This window comes from Neophocaena asiaeorientalis, unplaced genomic scaffold, assembly GCF_003031525.2.
Source record: "Neophocaena asiaeorientalis asiaeorientalis breed wild unplaced genomic scaffold, Neophocaena_asiaeorientalis_V1.1 scaffold30, whole genome shotgun sequence".
Taxonomy (NCBI): domain Eukaryota; kingdom Metazoa; phylum Chordata; class Mammalia; order Artiodactyla; family Phocoenidae; genus Neophocaena; species Neophocaena asiaeorientalis.
In genome coordinates, this window is record NW_020174923.1 from 16,851,209 (window position 1) to 16,861,450 (window position 10,242).

General features: G+C 52.9%; 1 protein-coding gene across 1 annotated transcript in view; it reads left to right on the plus strand.

Annotated features, from left to right (window-relative positions):
• Positions 1 to 10,242, plus strand: part of ARHGAP27 (Rho GTPase activating protein 27) — a 32,819-nt gene that overhangs the window by 2,862 nt on the left and 19,715 nt on the right. The window contains 1 exon segment of the mRNA XM_024760795.1: positions 1 to 313. This exon segment is cut by the window's left edge and continues 15 nt beyond it. Within this exon segment, the coding sequence (XP_024616563.1) occupies positions 1 to 313 (313 nt within the window).

Consider the following 10,242-nt stretch of genomic DNA (forward strand, 5'->3'; position numbering starts at 1 on the left):
GGGCCGCGCGGGCTCCATGTGCGGCCTAGCTCGGCGCGGCGCAGCAACCCAGCGCCGAAGCCTGGCGCCCTGCCTGCCCGCCTGCCTGTACACGAGGCCCATGGCACCTGTGCGGCCCGCGCAGTCTTTGGACGACCTGGCCCGCACCGCCGCGCCCCCTGCCGGTCTCCTCGGGAGCGGGGGCAGCCTCAAGGCCTGCAGCGTGGCGGGCTCTTGGTTGTGCCCGCGGCCTCCGGCGGGCAGCAACTCCGAAAACGTCTACGAGGCCATCCAGGACGTGCGCGGCCAGCCGCTGGAGCAGCACCCGGAGCAGGTACGCCATGGGGAGCCGGGAGCGGGCAGACGGGCGGGAGTTACGCGCGCGGCGCTAGGAGACCCGCTCAGTCTTGCATCGGGCTCCATGGAGCAGCAGTGTCCGCCGGCTTTGGACCGCTCACACCGAGCCTAACTTTACCCAACTACGAAACGAGAGGGGTACAGGCTTACTAACGATCTCTTAGCTGCAATTCCCAAACGTCAAAGCTCCCTGGAGCCCAAAGGGTTTTTGTAACTCAGCTGATGGCAAACTTTGACTTGAACCATGTGCGGCCGTGGATGGCCTTAATTTATCCCATTTAGTGTGAATATTCAAGTTTTGCTGCAGAAGTGCAAATAAACCCGATTACAGGCTGCTGCCCAAGCCTTGCAGGGAGAGTTATGTCACCTGTGGCAGGTGTGTGCGCCAGTTATCCTCCTAAAATCCGAACCATTCCGAAACGTATCCAGAATGAAATAGGGGGTTGTGGACCTGCCGCCGCCGGCTCTACCTGCCTCGCCTTTCTCACATGAGCTTGGGCGTCAGAGGAGATAATGGATGTGAAAGTCAGGGCTCTGCTTCCTTTTTTGACTGGTTCCAACATTTCAGTTCCTTTTTTTTTTTTTTTGTAATTTCGATGGTTTTGTTTCAGAAAGAAGTCGAGTTATTGCGAGGATGTTCTTTTTGCCTCAGAATTCGGTTATGTAAATTTGGGAAATTTAAAATTTTTATCTAAATATCATTTAAAATAAGAGCACCTTTTTAAAACTCTTACATCCTCAGAATACTTCGGCGGCCTGGACTTCTTCAAGTTTAGGGACTTTTCAGGGAGAGGTGGGGGCGTGGAGGGCACAGGCCCCCTCTGACATGTGCCACATCTGACAGCTGTGTAATTATGGGCAATCCACTTCCTCTCTCAGGGTCTCAGTTCGTGTTTAGATCAAGGGGGTAGGGGATGGATGACCCCTGAAGCTTGTGAGTCTCTGATTTCCTTCTTTGGACCCAATATGATTACAATAAATATTGATGCCTGCCACGTTCAGGGACTGAGTCTGGGAAGAAAGAGGCACCGTCCCCATCTGTGGGTTCCTGGGTCTTCCCTCCGCCCGGTCTCGTTATGGTGCAGTGTTCAGGATTTGAGGCAGAGACTCGAATTTGACTCTGCTGGGTCACCTGCCAGCTCCTGACAAGCCGCTTCATTCCCCCGGCCACGATGCCCTCTTGTGTACATGCAGAACAATACCAAAGGATTCGAGGCGTTGAGAGCCTTAAACGAAGTGAAGCGTGGAAGTGCTTGGCACGTAGTAGGCGGTCAGCCAAGACTGGCTGAGGTCCCACTGGGTGTCTTTTCCTCCGGGTGCACGCCACCTTTGCTAAGGTTTCTGCAAGGACCAACCCGCCCCCTGGTGGCCAGAGCGGAGAACAGCATGCGGTGGGTGGGGAAGGAGATCGGGACCCAGACCCGGAGCTGGGAGAGTTGCGGGGGCGGAGCAGGGATGGGGCGAGTCCTTCAGCCAAGCGCTTCTGCTAACCCACCAGACAGCTCCTCTGGAATACATGGCTGGATGCCAGCACCCCTTCCCCGGCGCCCCTCCGTTTACTGAGCAGGCTCTCGGCGGCACACTCCGGGGCCTTTCCACATTCTCTGTCCTTGTGATGGCGGGAATGTCTGTCTGGCCCTTGGAGGTGCACTCCTCGATCCTTGAGGTGGGGGACTGGCCTTTCTCTCTGAACCCCAGCACCTGGCATAGGGCCTGGCCCAGAGCCTTGCCGAATGTGTTGAAGAGGGACGAGGAGAGCCAGCCCCCTTACCATGAGCCGGGGCTCTGCAGGTCTGCCCAAGGGGCTTCACCCATGAGCCCAGGACCAAGATGGGAGAAAGAGGGAGAGGAGACACCACCACCCCACCCCACTCCCCGCATCCTGGTACCTCCTGAGAGGAGAAATCACCCCAGGAGCCAGGGTCACTGCCCCTTCTTTCTCTAGCTGTGGCAGCTGCAGCGGTGTATTAGGAGTATGTGGGCACAGGTGATGGTGGGGGTAGCGCTTGTACAGGGAGGAACTGGGGTGTCTCCCAGACACCTGGGTTTTGGCAGAGAGGCTCTGCCCAGGCCCACTTCTGGCCCTAATTCACTGTGTGACCCCAACAAGTCACTTAGCATCTCTGGTCCTGTTTCCTCCCCTGTGTAATGGGTATAATACCACACTCCCTGTGACTGTGCTTTATTCGAGTGTCAGCTGTGGGCTTCCCTTGACACCCCATCCCTGACAAACTCCAGGGGTGGGCAGGTGGTTCCCTCCTGGGAAGGAAATCCCACCCTGCTGTCAGTTGTTCAAGATAGCATTTAGAGAAGCAGTTTCCTGAAAGGTGAGCCTGCCTGTTTTCTCCTTGGAGGATGCAGGAGAAGCGGGTCCTACCTTTCCCCTCCATTCACTTCACGTGAATTGACTGAACACCTGCCAAGCACCAGGTGAGCCTTTGGATCTAAAGGTGACTGAGGCACAGCTCCAGCTCTGAGGGGTTCACTGTCTGGGATGGGAGATTGGGAGGAGGGGACTTCAGTGCCTGACACAGGCCACCTGTAATGGAGCTACACTCTGGGTGCATGGGCAGAGGTGGAGGTGTGGGAAGATGCGGCACCTTTGGGGCCTTACAGCTGGGGCTCAGGAATGGGGGCTTGGGGTCGGGAGTGGATGGTGTCTTGCCGAGCCGGGGCTCATGGGCTCTCGCCAGGAATTTGGACTTTATCCTGCAGCTGTTGGAAGGCTTTCAGCAGAGAAGCGAGGGGGATTGAGGAAAAACCCCTGTGGCTGGGTCTTGGAGAATGACGAGGACCTTCATGGTCTCCCAGGCATGCAGTGATAATGGGAGATTTGGGAGGTAGACTTGGCGGGACCTGGTGGCTGATGGGTCTGGGGGGTGGGGTGGGTGGGAAATCAGGAGGATCTCCAGTCTCCCAGTCTGCACTCTGGGGCAGACGGTGGTGCTGTTCACAGCTGGGATAACTGGGGAGGAAGGGGTGGAGGAAAGACGCGGTGCCCACTTTGGCCCTGCCTGGTCCAGTAGGCAGTCGGATAGCTGGGGCTGCCGTCCAGGAGGAGACCTTCAGCCTGTGATGGAGGAGCCATGGGTGTGGAGAGAATGTGGGGAATGTTGGGGATAGGAGCACCTGAACAGCCCTGGGGCTATTGCATTTGAGTGACTGACAGAGGGAGGAGAGAGGATCATAAGGGGAAAGAACAGTCAGGGAACAAAGAGGAAAAGCAGGAGGGTGCTGACCCAGAAGCTGAGGGGAAGTGTCCAGAGAAAAGAGAAATTAGATGAAGACCGTCGAACATTTATCGGTAGTGGCCACCAGAAGGTCAGCGGTCACCTTATCAGAAGCTGGTCAAGGGGTCAAGGGGCTGCTGAAGGCAGAGAGCAAAGGGCCAGAGAAATGAAGGTGAGGACACAGATAGCATGTGGACAACTCTCAAAAGCTTAGCGGGGAGGGCGACCCGTGCGGTCAGATGCGGGTGCAGATCTAGGGTGGAGACTCCCCCGAATCTCAGTGAAGGGGCAGGAAGAGGGGGAGGCTGAGGATGGTGAGGAGGTCGTTGAAGGGATGAGATCCCGGGAGAAAGGAGTGAGGGAGGGACCCAGAGCAGAGGGGAAGGGACCTACTTCCTCTGAGGAGGAGCAAGGATGTGTGCATGGAGGTGACATGGGGTCATTGGCAGGGTAGGAACAGTGTCCACTTGATGGGCCATTGGACAGGGGGAGATGGTGGCGAGGAGGGCAGGACAATTGGCAGAGGCAGGGACTGTCCCCGCCACAAGAGAGGAGCCTGTACCACGTGGGGCATTTCATAGCCTCGTCATTAACCACTCACTTGGCTGGGGAAGCACACAGTGAGCATCTAGCGTGTGCTGGCCACCGGGACACAAAGCATGGTAAGACATGACGGTCCCTGTCCCAAAGGGGCTAACGGTCCTGTGGGCTCTCAAACACTCATCCTCCCAGCAGCCCGGGAGGCAGGCATGGGTACTCCCCCACGTTTGTCCCGAGTGCAAACAGAGGTTCAAAGAGCTTTAGTGACTGGCCAAAGGTCACACGGCCAGGAGGTGGCTGCTTCCAGATGAGTTGCAGGCCTCCAGACCCCAAACCCCACCCTTACCAGGCTCAGTCTCAGCCAGGTGGCTTTCAGGCTTGGCCACTCTGTTCTCAGCAAGGACAGTACAAGCCCAAGGCAAACAAGGGTTCACTTTTGGGTATTTTTTGGTGGCACCGCGCGGCTCGCGGGATCTTAGTTCCCTGACCAGGGATTGAACCCGGGCCCCGGCAGTGGAAGTGCCGAGTCCTAACCCCTGGACCGCCAGGGGATTCCCAAGTGTTCACTTTTCTGTGTGCTCCGTATGTGCCCAGCCGTGGGCATGGGGGCACGGAGGAGGCAGGGATTCCAAACGCTCCCCTTGAGAATGAGATGCCCCAGAAGGGGGCAGAAGCACACCCTTCTGAGGCAGGCGGGAGGTGAGCTGGAGGACTGTATCCCCGCCAGCCATGCACACCCGCTGGGAGGCGCCCTGAGGGCCCAAGGAAGCCCGGTGAGGAAGGGGCCTCTGAGACTCCTCCCCGGTGGCTGCTGCGGGGTCACCCCCGGGCGATGGGCCGTCCTGACTCTGGGATTTCAGGATGCGGTCACCATCGCTGCCCCAAGATGACTCAGAGGTGGGAAGGCCCAGGCCGGCCACCTGGACTGGAGCCCGCCCCTGCTGCCGGGGCATTGGCCGCAGGGAGGAAGGCGCTACAGCCCGGCCTCTGCAGCTGCTTGTGCAAACAGCCCAGGAGGCACCGCAGGTTGCACAGCGGGTTCTGGACTGGAAGGAACCCCAGGGCCCTCGTTGCTCCCTCCTCCTCTGCCAGGAACCGTGAGTGACCTTTCGCCTCCCAAGGAGTTGGGACCCTGGGGGGAGGAGGGACGTGCCACAGCGGTTTTCCCACGCTCTCCCCGACTCCCCTCCCGGCCTTTCCCTGTACCCTAGAACCCACCCGGTGACCCCTGCTGCCAGGTGCCCCACTCTCCTCTCTGGATCCCAGCCCTGGCATGCACTCCCTGGGACAGACTCCAGGGGCAGCCCCAGGCAGCTGTGATGGAGATAAGGGAACTGGCCTTGGGCTGACCCACCTGGATCCCCCTTTGGGACCAGCCAGGGGGCCTTCTAAAACGGGGGGCTGGTAAGAACAGGGGAGCCGAGGCCAAGCGAAGGACCTAATGAGTCCCCTTGTCCATACGCCCTCCTTCCAACACCTCAGCCCACCCCCACCCAGTAAGGGCAGCTGCCCTGGGGTGGCCCAGCTGCTTTCTTGACACCTGGCCTGAACTCACCCTCCCCATGACTCACCTGCAGCCCCAGGCTGGCCCGGGAGCCCCACTGCCCAGCCTATGACCTGGTTTGTGAAAGAGCAGGTTCTTGGGGAGCTCCCTCCCATCCTCACCCCACATTCCTGCCCACTGAGAGCCCCCCCTGCCCACTGCCCCCAAGGCAGAAAGGAGCAACCTCCCACCCTGCAGACTGTTGTCACTGGGTGATTCCCCCACTCCCCCAGCCTGGGCCTCATTTCATCCGGTTCCCTTCAGCCCCCAGGCCTCCTGAGACAACCCTGCGGCAAGCCCACCTGCCTCCACACTTCCTTCCTGGGCGCCGGCAGCTGGCCTCACTCTGTATCTATTTTCTCTGCCCTTCCTGGAGCTGTGGGTACAACAGTGGGAGGGGTCGGGCAGTTGGTACTGAATGCCAGCCCCGATGGCCAGTCAGTGCCAGGTCCTGGGCACGGGAGAGCCCATGATCATGACCGGAGGTAGCTGATGATCAGAACATGGTCAAGGTTCCACGGTAGAGTGTTGGGGAGATTTGGAGCTGGATCTAAGTGGATCAGCGAGGGGATAGTTGATGTTGGTTGGTGTTGAGGGAAATGGGGCTCCCAGCGCTGGGTCCCACGAAGGGGTGCTTGCTAAAATTCGGAGACTGTTTCCAAATTGAGGAAGGATTGTGGTGTTGAGGGGATTTCCAGAGCTACTGCCTAGGCAAGGTGAGGCCTGCAGGACCCTTTGTCCAGCCCAGGCTCTGGGCTCCATGGTGCCGCCCTGCATCCTCTCCTTGCCCTGCCTGCAGGTCCACCGTGAGCATGAAGGTGAGTGGGCCAGGACTCCATGTCTAGGCTTCATGTCTGTGCCGGAGGCTGGGCCCACTTGGGCCCGAGAGAGGAAGCCCAGAAGAGGCCTGCCTCCAGACCCTGCCAGCCATCTTCACTCCTCATTATACACTGGAGTGCTCCTCGCCTTGTCTGAACTTGTAAATTACTGTTTCCCTATAAACATAGTTTAACCCCATTGCAAATATTTGGATAAAGGGGCGGAGGGGGAACTTCAATCTAATGATTTGGGGTTTGGGTCTCTCTCCATGCGTTCTGCTTTCCTAGGCTTACAGGTTGGGGAGTTTTACAGGTATCCCAGCATGCTGACAATTATGCTGTACTTTTTCACTTCCACGTTCCTTGATTCAGTAAATGGCAGGTGATGTTACCAGGCTCTGGGAGACAATGAAAAATCAGAGGTGGTCCCTGCCCTCAGGTAGCTTACTGTCCAGGGGGAGAGATTGACAAGTAAATGACAGTTACAGTATTCTGTGACGAATGCCACTGCATGGTGCTGTGGGGGGCACGTCCGAGAAGCCCCCCTCCCGGGATCTCTCAGGCGAAAGGGAAATCTACAATCCTCCTGTCCAGGGAGGGGATGTCAGAGGTGAATCCTAACGGTTTCTACAGTTCAGCCTCCTGCAAAACCTTCTGGACCTGGTGCTTTTGCAGTGACAGATTTTTTTTTTCTTCTTCTCATCAATGGTAATTAGTCTTTTCGAGTTTTCCATGGGTTCTCTAGTTAATTTTGGCCTTTTCATATTTTACCAGGAAAGTATTCCTTTTTAAGTTTTCAAAGATTTTCATAGACCTACAAAAACTGTATACATTTTCTGTTTAAGGGAGGTAAGGGTCCATATGTATCAAATCCAGTTTATTGATTATGTTATTCAGATGCATTTCCTTTGTATGCTTCTCTTTTTGTCTTTTGTTCTGATTCTGGTAGAGGTTTATTAAATCTCCCACTCAAATTCTCTCTGTAAATTTATTCTTGTACTTTTTAAAAAAAATTTATTTATTTTTGGCTGTGTTGGGTCTTTGTTGCTGCGCGTGGGCTTTCTCTAGTTGCGGTGAGAGGGGGCTACTCTTCGCTGCGGTGCTCAGGTTTCTCATTGTGGTGGCTTCTCTTGTTGCGGAGCACGGGCTCTAGGCACGCACGCGGGCTCAGTAGTTGTGGCGCACGGGCTGAGTTGCTCCGCGGCACGTGGGATCTTCCCGACCAGGGCTCGAACCCGTGTCCCCTGCATTGGCAGGCGGATTCATAACCACTTCACCACCAGGGAAGCCCTTTTCTTGTACTTTTAATAGTTGTTGCTTTTTCTGTTTAACTGTAATGCTATTGGGAGCATACAGCTTTTGACCGTCCTGTCATCACAAATCGTGCCTTTGGATCATTCTGCCATGTCCCTTTTTATCCTGCTTAGTGCTTAAACCTGAAATTCCACCTTTCTGTTATTAATATGGCCACGCTTCCTTTTTATTTCATTTTATTTTATTTTTTGCACTTGCTGGTCTCTCAGTATCCTTTTATTTTCAACCATTATCATTTTTTTTAAAGTGTATTTCTTGTACATATCATATCACTGTTTTTTTTAAAACCCAAGCTGTCTCTTAATGGGATAATTCAATCTGTTCACATTTCATTTAACAATTGATACACTGTCCTTGATTTTATCACTAATGGTTTATTTTATGTTATTTTATTTTGTTATTTATTTATTTATTTGGCTGCGCCAGGTCTTAGTTGCGGCACGCGGGGATCTTCGTTGCCGCGTGGTGTCTTTAGTTGCTGCGGCATGCAGGATCTAGTTCCCTGACCGGGGATCAAACCCGGACCCCCTGCATTGGGAGCGTGGAGTCTTAACCACTGAACCATCAGGGAAGTCCCACTAATGGTTTATTTTACATTTATTGGTTTACCTTGTGGTTTTCTTTTCCCCTTCAGTCAGGTTGCTCTTGATTCCCTTTTTCTCTCCCTGTTAATCTGTTGTCCTGCTGCACTTTGCTCGTCATTAGTGGCTCCTGCTTTTCCCTGGGGTTCCTAATCCAGTGTGTTGTAGAGGCTGTGTGTGATGAGGACTCTTTTTCTCAGCAACCCATCTGGAGCTCTCAGAGCACTGTCAGTCTGTAGACTTGGGTCTTTTTCCAGCTTAGGGAAATCTTTTTGTTACGTGATTATTGTTTCTTTTACTTTTTCTTTCCTTTGCATGTTAGCTCTCCTGGCGGGATCCCACCAGTTTCTTATCTTTTCCCTCTGTACTTCCATCTCTATGTGCTTTTGCTCTGAGGTTTGAGGTATTTTTCTGCTTGGTCTCCCAGGCCACACATTTGAATCTCAAGAGTGACTCTCTTCTCCTTCAATTAGTAGTACAACAATATATTTTAAGTTCTAAAATAGTCCTTTTTTTCCTTCTTTTGTGCCTTACTTGAATCTCCTTAAGAGTTTTTATTTTTTGTTCATGTTGTAATTATATTTTCCAGCCCTCTATCTTTCGAATAGCCTCAAGGTGTTTTTTGTTTTTGTTTTCTTAAACCAGGTAGTATACTTACATGGCTTAAAAAAAATCAAAGCAATATTAAAAAGTATATAGCAGGGCTTCCCTGGTGGCGCAGTGGTTGAGAGTCCGCCTGCCGATGCAGGGGACGCAGGTTCGTGCCCCAGTCCGGGAAGATCCCACATGCCGCGGAGCGGCTGGGCCCGTGAGCCATGGCCGCTGAGCCTGCGCGTCCGGAGCCTGTGCTCCGCAACGGGAGAGGCCACAGCAGTGAGAGGCCCGCGTACCGCAAAAAAAAAAAAAGAAAAGTATATAGCAATAATTCTCACACCGTTGCTTCCATGCCCTGTTCTCCATTGGCTCAAAAGTCACCACTTTTATTAATTCTTTCTATTCTTCCAGAGTTTCTTTATACAAACACAAACTGGTATCAATATATATTTGATTGTTTTCTGTCTCTCTTACACAAAGATTGTATGCAGGACACAGGGTCCTACATCTTGTTATTTTTTGCCCTTTTGATTTAACAGTGTATCTTGGAGATTGTACACAGAAAGTATCCTTCCTTATAGCTACATAGTTTCCCATTGTAGGGACGTATCATAATTCATTTAACCAGTCCACTGTTGATGGACACTTGGATTGTGTCCTATCTTTTGCTATTACAAACAACACTATAATAAATAATCTTTTACACCTGCATAGGTAAATCGAGGATAAATCCCAGAAGTACAGTTGCTGGGTTGAAAGGTAAACAGTAGGTATTTGTTAGATGTTGCCAAATTGCTGTGGGTGGGGCTTATACCAATTTGCTCTCCCACCAATGCAAATGAGCACGACTATTTCTCCACAGCCTTGCCGACTGAGTGTCATCAAAATTTTGGTTTCTGCCAATCTGACAGGAAAATGTATTATCTTAAGGTAGCTTGAATTTGCATGCCTCTTTCCAGTGAGAATGGGCATCTTTTTACATATCTGAGGACTGTTTGCTTCTCTTTCTCTGTGAATGGCCTGTTCCTATCCTTTGCCCATTTATCTGTTGAATTATTGGTCTTTTTCTTTGTTGATTTCCAAGAGGTCTTTCTGTAGGGAAAATCAACCTTTGTCTATTACATGAGTTGTAATCCCTTGTCAAAGTTTGTCTTTTGACTTTGCTAATGATAATTTTTGGCCACACAAGTTTTCTTAAAATACATTTATGTAGTCAAATGTATAACTCACTTATTTTATGGCGTTTATATTTAGAGTCTTTGTTACTAAGGCATCCCCCCCCCCCC